The 11,472-nt window shown below is 40.4% G+C and overlaps 1 protein-coding gene across 1 annotated transcript; it reads left to right on the top strand.

Moving 5' to 3' along the window:
* The first annotated feature begins 5,767 nt into the window (after window positions 1-5,767).
* On the top strand, window positions 5,768-11,440 carry PCK1 (phosphoenolpyruvate carboxykinase 1 (soluble)). The gene is made up of 8 exons (XM_009707811.1): window positions 5,768-6,036; window positions 7,400-7,581; window positions 8,190-8,393; window positions 8,717-8,904; window positions 9,855-10,017; window positions 10,148-10,372; window positions 10,465-10,596; window positions 11,324-11,440. The coding sequence occupies exons 1-8, from the start codon at window positions 5,813-5,815 to the stop codon at window positions 11,425-11,427; spliced, it is 1,422 nt and encodes a 473-aa protein (XP_009706113.1). The 5' UTR covers window positions 5,768-5,812; the 3' UTR covers window positions 11,428-11,440.
* The last annotated feature ends 32 nt before the right edge of the window (window positions 11,441-11,472 follow it).

Raw genomic sequence — 11,472 nt, forward strand, 5'->3', positions numbered from 1 at the left:
GCAAGGATTTGTCATTTACCCCCTCCACAGGTAGGAAGCAGGGAGCCCTTGGCAGCTGCAAACACACACCTCCGTGGTAAACAGATTTTGCTCCAGCAAGGGTTACCATTTTTATTTGCAAAGCTGAATCTCAGTGCCATCTGGGCTTTGTATGACTGAGCGGAGCAGATGCTGCATAGGTGAAGAGAAATACACAACCTTATGCTGACTGTTTTCCACTCTGTTTAGTACAGTTTGTCCCCTTCTCTCCTGGCTGTGCTTCTGCTGTGCATCCAGCCAAAAAAAATATGCAGTAACCATGCAAAAATCATAGTCATGTTCCTAGCAACCTTGTGCTGGCTAAGGAAAGTCAGAGTCTTGGTAGGCCCAAACTCTCCGTGTACCTATTAGACCTGCTACAGTAGATGAGAAGAGCTCCTGAGCTCACATTTGACAGGATTACACCGACCTGGTCACTGGTCAGGTACCACTGGCCTCAGAGCCCATTACTCACATATTCACACTGATCCCTGATAGGGGGTTTATGAAAGAGAGGACACTGTTCCTTCAGGGAAGGGTCCTCAAATTAGAGTCACAGCTCAAGAAATGGCTCCAAAAGAGCAACTACTTATCAAGGTTAAGATTACATGAATCAATCCTATCTTCAGAGCTAACGAGCTGGTGCAAGAGAAGGATCAACAGTGAATGACATGCTGCTCAGAGCCATTAATTCAGCAAACACCATCAACGGGGAGCTGCTTGCTGCTCTGCATGTGGGGTGCCGTCTCCCATTTGAGATTCAGGTGCAAACTTGGAGTCTAAGCTAAGTGTCTTGTGTTACTGAAAAGGGAATCAAGCCCTCAGTATCCTTCACATGCAATGTGTAGAGGTGTCAAGGTACCTCCCTAGCCAAGACTCCAGTTTTTCTTTGCTACAAGAGAAAATGGAAGAGACACCCTCACCTCCCCAGGTGACTATAACAATGTCTCAGATCCTGCAAAAGTGAGCTTAAACCCAAAATAATTATAATAAAATAGTTTCTCTGCCAAAGCAGAAGAATAGCAAGCAAGAAACCAGTGTGCCCATGGTATAATGTCAGCCTTGACAGCTACTGTAGCACAACCAGGACTTTCCCTAAAATACAGCTCAGGATTGAGCACTTGAGCTGATACTAAACCAAGCATTAAAGGTAGGGGACTTTCTTCAGAGATCATAAACATGCACTAATGATGTTCCCGTCTGATGAGATTTACTTCCATTTGTTTTAAGAAATTTTAGCATGTCTGTTGTCAAGATGAAAATACTGGACAGGTTAATGAAAGTGCAGTTAAATCATAATAAATCTGGGTATTTTTTTCCCCCTTTCTCATTCCTCTGCCATCAGAATAAGGCACTAACTTAACTTAAGGCAAAAAAGTTACATCACCTTAGTGCTCCACAAACATTATATCTTACAATCTGCCCAATACAAATACTGTATCATTTGGGGTTGGAAAGGAGGAGGTAAGAACGAAAGCACTGTGCTCCCAGTTTGCTGCTACCTGTCCTGTCTGGTCCCAGAGGCTCAGTCTCACGGTTCACGTGGCGCAGGAGGAGAGGAGTGTGCAGCACGTGTGGCCAGAGCCCCCCGACCTCCTGCAGCTGGGTCACTGCCGAAGAACTGCCTGCAAGGAAAGGGGCTGTGAGGCGGAAATATCACACAGGGCTGTGCAGGGTCTGGAATAAACACTTGGCTCAGTCACAGACTCTTTTGCAACTGGAGGCAATTTGCATGGTTCATGTTTTCTCCTGGAAAGTGAGGAAACAGTCCCTGCCCTGGTCTCTGTGAGCTCTATGCTTGCAAAGGCTGCCCTTGGATCTGGGCTTGCGTGGCATCCAGTGCACTATGCTCAATATCAGCTGAGAACAACTTCACAGCAAAAATAACAATCAAGAAGCAATGTTCTTCCATTAGTAGAATAGCTCAGATAATCTTTAAAAAAAGCTACAATTTTATAACAAAAAAAAACAAGTGACAAACTCTTTGGAGGTGACAATATGTAGGATAATTAGCAATGGGAGGGGAGTAGAATTTCTGAGTATTGTTATATGCCATTAACAGCTTTTAGATCTCATTGAGAGTGCTTTGTTGCACCTTGGTTTGTAGTGATGAGGTAAGCATTCTTATGACACTTTTTCTGAGCATCTAAGAACCTTTACATTTATTGTATTGAATTCTAGTAAGTCAGTAAAAGTTGAAGTGCTCAAAACCTCTATTTTGAACAGCCTGAATAGTGTCCATCAAAGCAAACATCCTGAAAACACTCCTTTCAAGGCACTTGTTGAACACTATCATCTCGAAATGTCAGATTCACACTCTTTTAAATAATTTGACAGCTTCCAAGAAGACACCTGATGAGCATCACATTCAAGTGTCAAGAAGCACAGATAAAAAGTGCCAAAAAAAGTTCAATCCAAAGAAACTGTATCAGTTATTAGATGAGTATTATAATACAGCTACTACTAAAAAAGATTTCTCATTTAAATGGAAAATAAACTTTACATTCAAGACTTTTTTGTTTTTAAAAAAAGACCTTACATTGCTCTCATACCACCTCCCATGTTTCTCACTAGTGTGATCTTCCAGCAAACTGAATCCAGAAGGCAGAGACATACATGGCAAACAGCAGTACACACTGGTATGGGGTGAACACCTCAAGACCACTGTATCTAAACCATCAGAGATGTGACTGTTTTTTTTTTGTGGGAGACACTGGGAGTTATGAGAATTCCGTATCTTCAGATTAAACCTTTAATGCCTTCTGTTGGGTATCTAAAAGCTGAATCTCTAAATGAGGAGATTCTTGAAAAAAATCTTGGCCCTGATTTGCATATGCTCCAGTTATTTCATTGCACCAAACACTATGCATGTTTTATATAGGGGCTTGAGGCTTACTGTGTGTTTATGATATGCTTTGAGATCCTCTGATGGGAGGTGTTACCTAAATACAAGTAATTTGATGCTTAAGTGTCTAGAATTCCCAGTGGACATCTGCACTCGAGCCTTGCTGCCATCACAAATGAAAAACATTTGGAATCCTTAATGTGATTTTTAATGGACATATGTTCATAACACAGTGCCACCAATTTGGCATATTTAGTATCTTCTCAAGAGAAGCCCACAGTTTGTATAGCAAGATTGTGGGAGGTTAGGATTGCAGTGTGAGAAAATTTGCACAACACCTGCCTGACTATAATTTAATTGGCAGAAACTAATGCTCTGGGTTTGGGGATTTTTTCCTCCACTCAAAACTGAAGAGACACTAGGACTAATCCTGCTGTCTTACACTGTCAATTTTAAGCTTTCATTCTGACTTTACTTGTGCTGCAATATGATCATTTTCCAGTCCACTCTTTTTCCCTGAGAACTGAAGCATTGCTGGTTTACTCTCAGTTGTTATTTCTATGTATAATGACTTATCTGGCCAGCAGGAAGGACTCAGTATTTTTGTACTTCACTGAAAAAGGGGTCTGATTATTATTACTGAAGATTATGCCCCATTTTATTTTTAATGAAGTATTTAATGATATGTTTTAAAAGGAAAACAGTTGGCTGAAATATTTCTGTTCAGCTCCACTACCAACACAGTATGTGGATGCCAAAGACACACCACCACTGTCATTATTAAATTGTCTTTGATTTTACCTTTGCTTATGGCAGAGCCCCGTCTGGAGCAGTCTTTAGCATTCTTATCCTACCAGATTTTTGTTTTCCTTTTCAGGAATGTTTGGCCTTGCAGTGCATCAAGGACAGCCCCTCTTACTTCACTATTTTCTTCCCTTCACGTTTACAAAACATAATAAAAAGCTTTGGATGAGAGATAGAGGATACAGTCCCAGGGGAAGAATTCCTGCAGTGTGAGATTCAGCTCCACAGTATTTTAGACTTGCAGGGCAGAAAGGCAAGCTGCAATCCTGGTGCATGCTGCTCTGCTAGACTTGGCTTTTCAGGGCTTGCAAGTCACTGCTGGCTGCCTTGGCAAAAGCCTTGCTGGAAACATTTCATTGACTGCACGAACCTGAGCGGGTGGCGGGTTATGAACATCCTTTATATAGGATACTTGCATCAATTTTGTTGCCTGAAAGAACTCCCTGAAACTTAGCTGGGATTCCCAGATTTCCCGTCCTGCAAACTACCATTGACAATATATTACAGGCACAGTGGAAGCCCCATCAATATAAAAAATGAGAGGTTGGTATGGACACATCACCTCATCCAGGCCCCAGATGCTTTGCTGGGACTGGATCTAAGCAGAATGAGATGAAATGGCAGCAGGGTTATATCTATGGTTTTATTTGCCTGAAATACTTCAGTCTTCATACACCCAGACTGCATGGACAAATGGACCTGAAGATCAGCCTTTCTTTATGGGCATGATGGTCTAAAATAGAGTAGGAGAAGATAAAGAGCTGACAGACAGACAGGAACAGTTAGAGGCAAGACCTCAAAATGTCTGAGGTCACACTCTAACCCTCAGAATTGTAAGAGTAATAGTGGCTGTTGGTATCGTTTACTGCCACAACAGATGCAGATATGTACACATGTCTGTATATGTACATATGCATACAGTGCACTTCACACATATAACAAAGTGCGCAGCCACATTCCTGAGCACTTTTGTGCCTTTTCTTTGAGTACTTATTTAAAGATGGGTTAATATTTTAGGACCCCATAGGAGTCCCAGTAAAATAAAAAGTAATGTTTGAAGAAGGGGGTTAATTACCGGGACAGTTGCCGATTTGCCTCTTCTGAGCTTGTAGCAATAGAAAATAATTGTTCAGTTTGCAAGAGCCTAAAGCAAGCCATAAGCAAAAACTTTTTCTCCCACACTGAAGGAGACCCAACATTTAGATTTACATTGCTTGGGTTTTTTTTGAATTGCACGGACAAAAACGAGGCCTCCAGGCAGGTGTATGTAGTGGTTATTCAGGCCTGTCAGTGCTCACTGTTGAACTTTATCCCCAGATCAGGCAATGTTCCCAAGGTGAGTAAGCACACACTCAGATGAGTCTCCACTTCACAGTCAACTAGCAAGCATCTGCCTACAAAATGTGCCAACTGCACTTTGCCTGGAGGACCTCCGTGTTCCTGATTCCACATACTCTTTGCACTCAACCTTTCCCACACACCGAGAAATTACAATGCTTTTGGTTTCAAAGCCAAACTGGATCAAAGTTTGGTTAAACTGCTAAATTTTGTAACTGCTTCAAAACAGCAAACCCAGGGGCCAAGAATCACCGCTTTCAGTATTCATTAGTCAAACCTGTTAAATGATTACCTCATCAGGGCTGCTTTGTTGACAACTCTACATGATGACAGCGTCAGTGGCACTGTCCCAAGACACATCAAGTGGCGACGTAAAGGACAAGCCTCCCTCACCTCACCTAGTGGGATGGACACTACCACAAAGAATATTTAAGGAAGGAGGATGCTTCCTTGGAAAGCAGTGATCTCAAGAGTACTCAAATGCAAGTGACACAGGATCAACTGAAAGGGACAGCAAAATCCTCTCTGAGATCCAACTCAAACTTATAAAGTAAGTAGCATGACCTCTATTTTTTCCAGCTTGAAACTACCAGTAATCCCTGTATTGATTTTAAGTTCTCTATATTGATTTTAAAGTAGAAGTACATGATCAAGTTATTACAAATTCTACTGTTGCATTATATGTCGTTAAGAAGTCTTACTGACACTGGTTAGAATGTCATAGCATGCTAACACACCCAATATATTTGATTTTAGATTGTGATCAGTATTTCAAGACCATCAACAAGATCCAGTACAGGTTCAATAATGCCCCCACAATTGAAAGCAGAGGTAAACGTCATGCCCAAGGTTGTTCAGGGAGATTTGCAGAGCCTGCCTCCAGAAGCAAGGGAATTCATTGAAAGTAATGCCAAGCTGTGCCAGCCTGAGAGCATTCATATCTGTGATGGCTCAGAAGAAGAAAACAAAAAAATTCTGGACATCATGGTAGAACAAGGCATGATCAAGAAGCTGAGCAAGTATGAGAACTGGTGAGTAGCCTGAAGAAAGTCAAATATCATCTCAGAATTGCAATATGCATTTTCTGTCCTGTTTACTTTTAAAACTGCTTATAACCTTTCAATATTTGCTTTCCATGAACATTTTGGTGCTGTAGCTTACATAGGTGAAATACTCAGGAAAAGCAAACTTTTTTGTCTAAAAATTAATATAAAGCATATTGTTCAATCGGACTATCAACTGTACATTGTCTCTATTGATTAGTTACATGAGGGAACTGAAATAATGTCATGAGACGTATGTAACTAATCATTAGCAATGGCTAAATATTATTTAGCAAATACAGCTTTTGAAGAATTTTACTATTTTAGTCAATTAGTTTATTCATCAAATACTTTTTTTGTGGCATTCAAATAGCAGTGTGGGTGTTCAAATATTATTCAAGTACAGGCATTATTCATATCGTGCTGATGAGCTTTGACTGTAATGTATTCAGCAAATACTTTTTTCAAATATTTCGTCATCTCTCCCAGCTAACCCAACATGAAAGGAGAATATTAACAACAAGTACATACTCAGGAATTACGTGCCGACCAAGAGATCTTCATGGAAAAAAATCTGCAAAGACTTTTGAATAAATAAGTGCAGGAATTTGGCAATCTGTTTGCAGACTATTTGGGAGAGAAAAGGGCAAGATTCACCAGATAAATTATTCATTGTTAATTATATGCTTAGCTGTAGCGATGATGGTTATGACAGCCCAACTAGAACATTTCTATACTCATGGAAAATTTCTGTGCACAGAGGTGAAAATGTAAAACAAACCTCTCTATTGTAAATAGATGGCAAAAATTCTTTAGAGGGGAAAAAGTATCCCTGTTAATAAACTCCTCCACTTTTTATGATCGTGCTTATACTCAGTATTTATTTTGTGATGCCTCTCACTTGAAGGACTATGCCAATCCACTAAGCTGGATTCTGATCCCACAGGCACTTATACCAACACTTGAAGTACTTGCTTGGCATCTACTTCGCTTGAGGCATCATTTTGTGGTCCCCATGCAAAACAGCTTCACACTGATGAGAATTAAATGAGATTAACTTTTCCCTGGAAGTTAGCAACAGAGAATAAGACTGAGATAAGAGGCAAAGGAGTACTAGCATGTAACCAGAATTTCCTAGGCCATATAATTTGTTATTCATACTGGAAAATCTTGAAACAATTTGTATGAGAGAATGTATCTGACTGATTTTTGAGATTATGTGTTATACTGGCTCTGTCACTGTAGTTTTAGCCTTAAAAAGCATTATACCCTTTTAACCAGACCCACAGAAGGATAAGAAGTGTTATATTGATAATTAGAGTCTAATTTCCTGATTTTTGGTGAAATGCAGCTGGTTGGCTCTCACCGATCCAAGAGATGTGGCAAGAATTGAGAGCAAAACGGTCATCATCACTCAAGAACAGAGAGATACCACTCCAATCCCTAAAACTGGAACTAGCCAGCTGGGTCGCTGGATGTCTGAAGAAGATTTTGAGAAAGCCTTCAATACCAGGTTCCCAGGCTGCATGCAAGGTGGGCAAGAAAAGGATGGTTGACATTGAACTTTTAGGATTACAGAAACACTACTACTACTAGTTACTGTAATCTTTAAAGAAAGATTTTAGCTGAAGGTTTAGGTTTATACCCCTGATATTAGTCACTTTGTTGGTTTCATCCATATCTTTACCATAGATCCAAATGCCTGTGCAAGGATAATCCTCGGTCTCTTTCCAGCATTCTTCCCTTCACAAAGAGGGGCAAAGTATGGTAGGAATACTTGGGTGACTTTTTTCAGGATGTCACATAGCAACTAAGCAGCGGATAGGAAGTGAAGTGAGAATGGAAGACCCCCATCCCCAGCAATAATTTCAGGTTCAGCGATTTACACCAACAGAGAACTTGGTCTCCACCCACCTGTACTACTGGCTAGGCAATTTGTCTGAACAGCTGCTTTCAGCATTTAAGATAAAACTTCTTGCTACACAATTAGACAAACAGAAAACTACAGCTCTTTAAACATCATCAGAAACACCCACAAGACAAACAGCTTTTAACAGAGTGAGAAACAACCTCCATGTTAAGATTATTTCAAAATTCCTTGTTTTGCTCTTTGACACATCTTGCCACTCCCTGTTTTCCAGGACGTACAATGTACGCCATCCCCTTCAGCATGGGGCCTATTGGGTCTCCTTTGTCCAAGATTGGGATCGAGCTGACAGATTCACCATATGTAGTGGCCAGCATGAGGATCATGACACGGATGGGAACAGCTGCTTTGAAAGCCCTGAGCAACGGGGAGTTTGTAAAATGCCTTCACTCTGTTGGATGTCCTCTACCGCTGAAAGGTAAGAGACATTAAAAACTATCGCCCCTGGAAATTCCCAGGGGCATGTTTTAGAGCTGACTGTGCGTTCTCAGCACATGGGAGACACTCACTATAGAGGACCAGGGTAATTTGTGTAACAGCACTAGGTTCAGAACTCAATTAAAGGAATCAAAGCTCAATGAGAGTTTCATGGAAAGGAGATTATTATCCCTAGTACTTACCAGGGGATTTCCTTTGAAGCATCTGGTATGGGTTGCTGTCAGAGGCTCAATGCTGATGAAACAACAATGTGATCCAGCATGGAAATTGCTGCATTCATGAGTACAACATTCTGTTCTGCAGAACCATTAATCAACAACTGGCCATGCAACCCAGAGTTAACACTGATTGCTCATCTCCCGGATCGCAGAGAGATCATTTCATTTGGCAGTGGTTACGGAGGAAACTCCTTACTGGGGAAAAAATGCTTTGCTCTCAGAATTGCCAGCAGAATCGCCAAAGAGGAGGGCTGGCTAGCTGAGCACATGCTGGTAAGAGCTATTAAATCACGTGTGTTTGAACAGCCATTAAACCCTAAATTAGCTCAACATAAATATATCACATCTTGCTATCAATGAAATTAGTCTCATATGGATAGTCCTGCAACATTAAATACGAATTTATCACATGACAGGCTTATGAGAAATAGGAAATTGCTTGCAAGGTTAAGTACCAAACATTTCAAAATAGTACCTGTAAAATCAGAAACTAAGAGAGATTTGGAACTTCTGACAGTGGCTACTTGTAGGCAAACTCACGTACTTGAGCAGAGCCTAAACATCATCACTAGGCATCCACGTTGCCCCTACAAGTCTAATAGCAAAAGATTAATGCAAGTTTTGAAAATTGCCTTTCATATTATGAAGAGATCTATGCACTCAAAAATCTGCAAAGAGAAGATTTTCTAAATTAGTTCTGCTTTGTACCCTTCCTGCCATCATTTAAACATTCTACCACCATAAAATATCATTCAAAAAAAGAATTTTAAAGTGCCTAAGAGAACAGTCTCAGAAAAAAACCACAATCTATGGACTCTGAAAAGTGCAGAAGTATCCATACATGAAGTGCTTTCACTTCACTCTAATTATGCATCCAAAATATTGCCTGGTTTTCTATTGTCTCAGCTGAGAAACACAGCTCTATACAGTCTGTGTATCTTTAATCAGCAAAATAAAAATAAATGTTTGAACTATATACATACCTGACATTTAAAAAAATGTAAGAACCCCTTACAGATATTCTAAGGGCAAGAAGAGTAGAAATTTTTATTAATAAAGTACAGTTTGAGTTATTTGTGAACTATAATATGTGGTGCTTCTTCTGTAGGAACAAATTTGCATAATTAAATATTTTATCATTACCACATGCTGGGAGACAATCTTCAAAATAAAAAGTGCAAGAAAAAAGCCCATGTTTAACAGTTGCATTAATTTTTCAATAGATCCTGGGCATTACCAATCCAGAAGGTGAAAAGAAGTATTTTGCTGCAGCATTCCCTAGTGCATGTGGAAAAACTAACTTGGCCATGATGAACCCAAGCCTGCCAGGATGGAAAATTGAGTGTGTGGGTGACGATATTGCCTGGATGAAATTTGATGAACAAGGTATGAAAATGAAATCGCATTGTTTTACAGTCCAGTATGGGTGGCTTTTAGGTGCAGCAAGACATGCTACAAAATTCTGGATAGAATTAAACCAGTTGGATTTACTTAAATCTTGCCATTTAACTTCCAGGCAACTTAAGGGCAATCAATCCAGAAAATGGCTTTTTTGGTGTTGCCCCCGGAACCTCAGTCAAAACAAACCCCAACGCTATTAAAACCATATTCAAGAACACCATCTTTACCAATGTAGCAGAAACCAGTGATGGAGGTGTCTATTGGGAAGGCATTGATGAGCCATTACCACCAGGAATAACACTTACTTCGTGGAAGAAAAAGGATTGGACCGCAGATAACGGTAACCTGGCCCACTGCACAGTCTCTCTTGGTCTTCTCTGCTGAATTCAAGTTAATTCTGCCATTATGACCTTTTTATTGTATTCTGTACAGGAGAACCTTCTGCTCATCCCAACTCACGATTCTGCACTCCAGCCAGCCAGTGCCCCATCATGGACCCGGCATGGGAATCACCCGAAGGTGTGCCCATTGAAGGGATAATATTTGGAGGCCGCAGACCTGCTGGTAAGAGATGCAGCAGCCACATATCAAGGCTGAAGGGCTGTCCACAGAAGGGTTGAAACACAACTGGGCATAGACATAGGTTTTGCTTTCACAGCTGCAAAACCAAGGAAATAACCATGTTGGCCTAACTTCTCCGTGTTAGCCTTTGACACACACATTTACAGCCACTGATATTTCAATGTCTGAATTGTTATGTGTTAACACACACCAGGTAATAAAGGGCTGGAGAGAGACCAGGACCGACTAACCTGGGTAATACCTAGACACATAGCAAATTGCTATACTTGTCTCAATTTGCTTGCAGTTTAACTAGTTCAGACAGGAAATGGTTAGAGAAATGAATCAGTTGTAGACAGTTTACAGAAAAGGAAGTGAAATAAATTGATCTGTTAAAGGTCACCTAAAGTTGGGAACAAAATAGAAGTAATGCTAGGTCTGAGTTTAATATCATGACCATAGGACCAGATTCTATTTCCAGTAAAATCTGCTGGGCATTCTGAGGTCCCAGATATCTCCTGCTGAGCAACTAAACATGGATGTGTTCAGTAATCAGTAACCGGTTTTGAAAACTTTCATATAAACTTCTTTGCTGTAAGAGGGCAGGAAATGAACTTATTAAAAAAACAGGAAAAATTAGAATACAGTAACATGCACTCGGCAGTATCTTTTATCTGCTATAAAAATGTTTCTGGACCTTTAATTAGTGAAGTGGTTTTGTTCTTTACAGGTGTGCCTCTTGTATATGAGGCCTTTAACTGGCAGCATGGAGTATTTATAGGAGCAGCTATGAGATCTGAAGCAACTGCAGCGGCTGAGCACAAAGGTAAATAAAAATTTAATCTGCCTACCTGTATTAAAAGCAATCCTCTCTGGAGT

The sequence above is a fragment of the Cariama cristata genome, unplaced genomic scaffold, assembly GCF_000690535.1.
Source record: "Cariama cristata isolate BGI_N322 unplaced genomic scaffold, ASM69053v1 scaffold4109, whole genome shotgun sequence".
In the NCBI taxonomy this organism is placed as follows: Eukaryota; Metazoa; Chordata; class Aves; order Cariamiformes; family Cariamidae; genus Cariama; species Cariama cristata.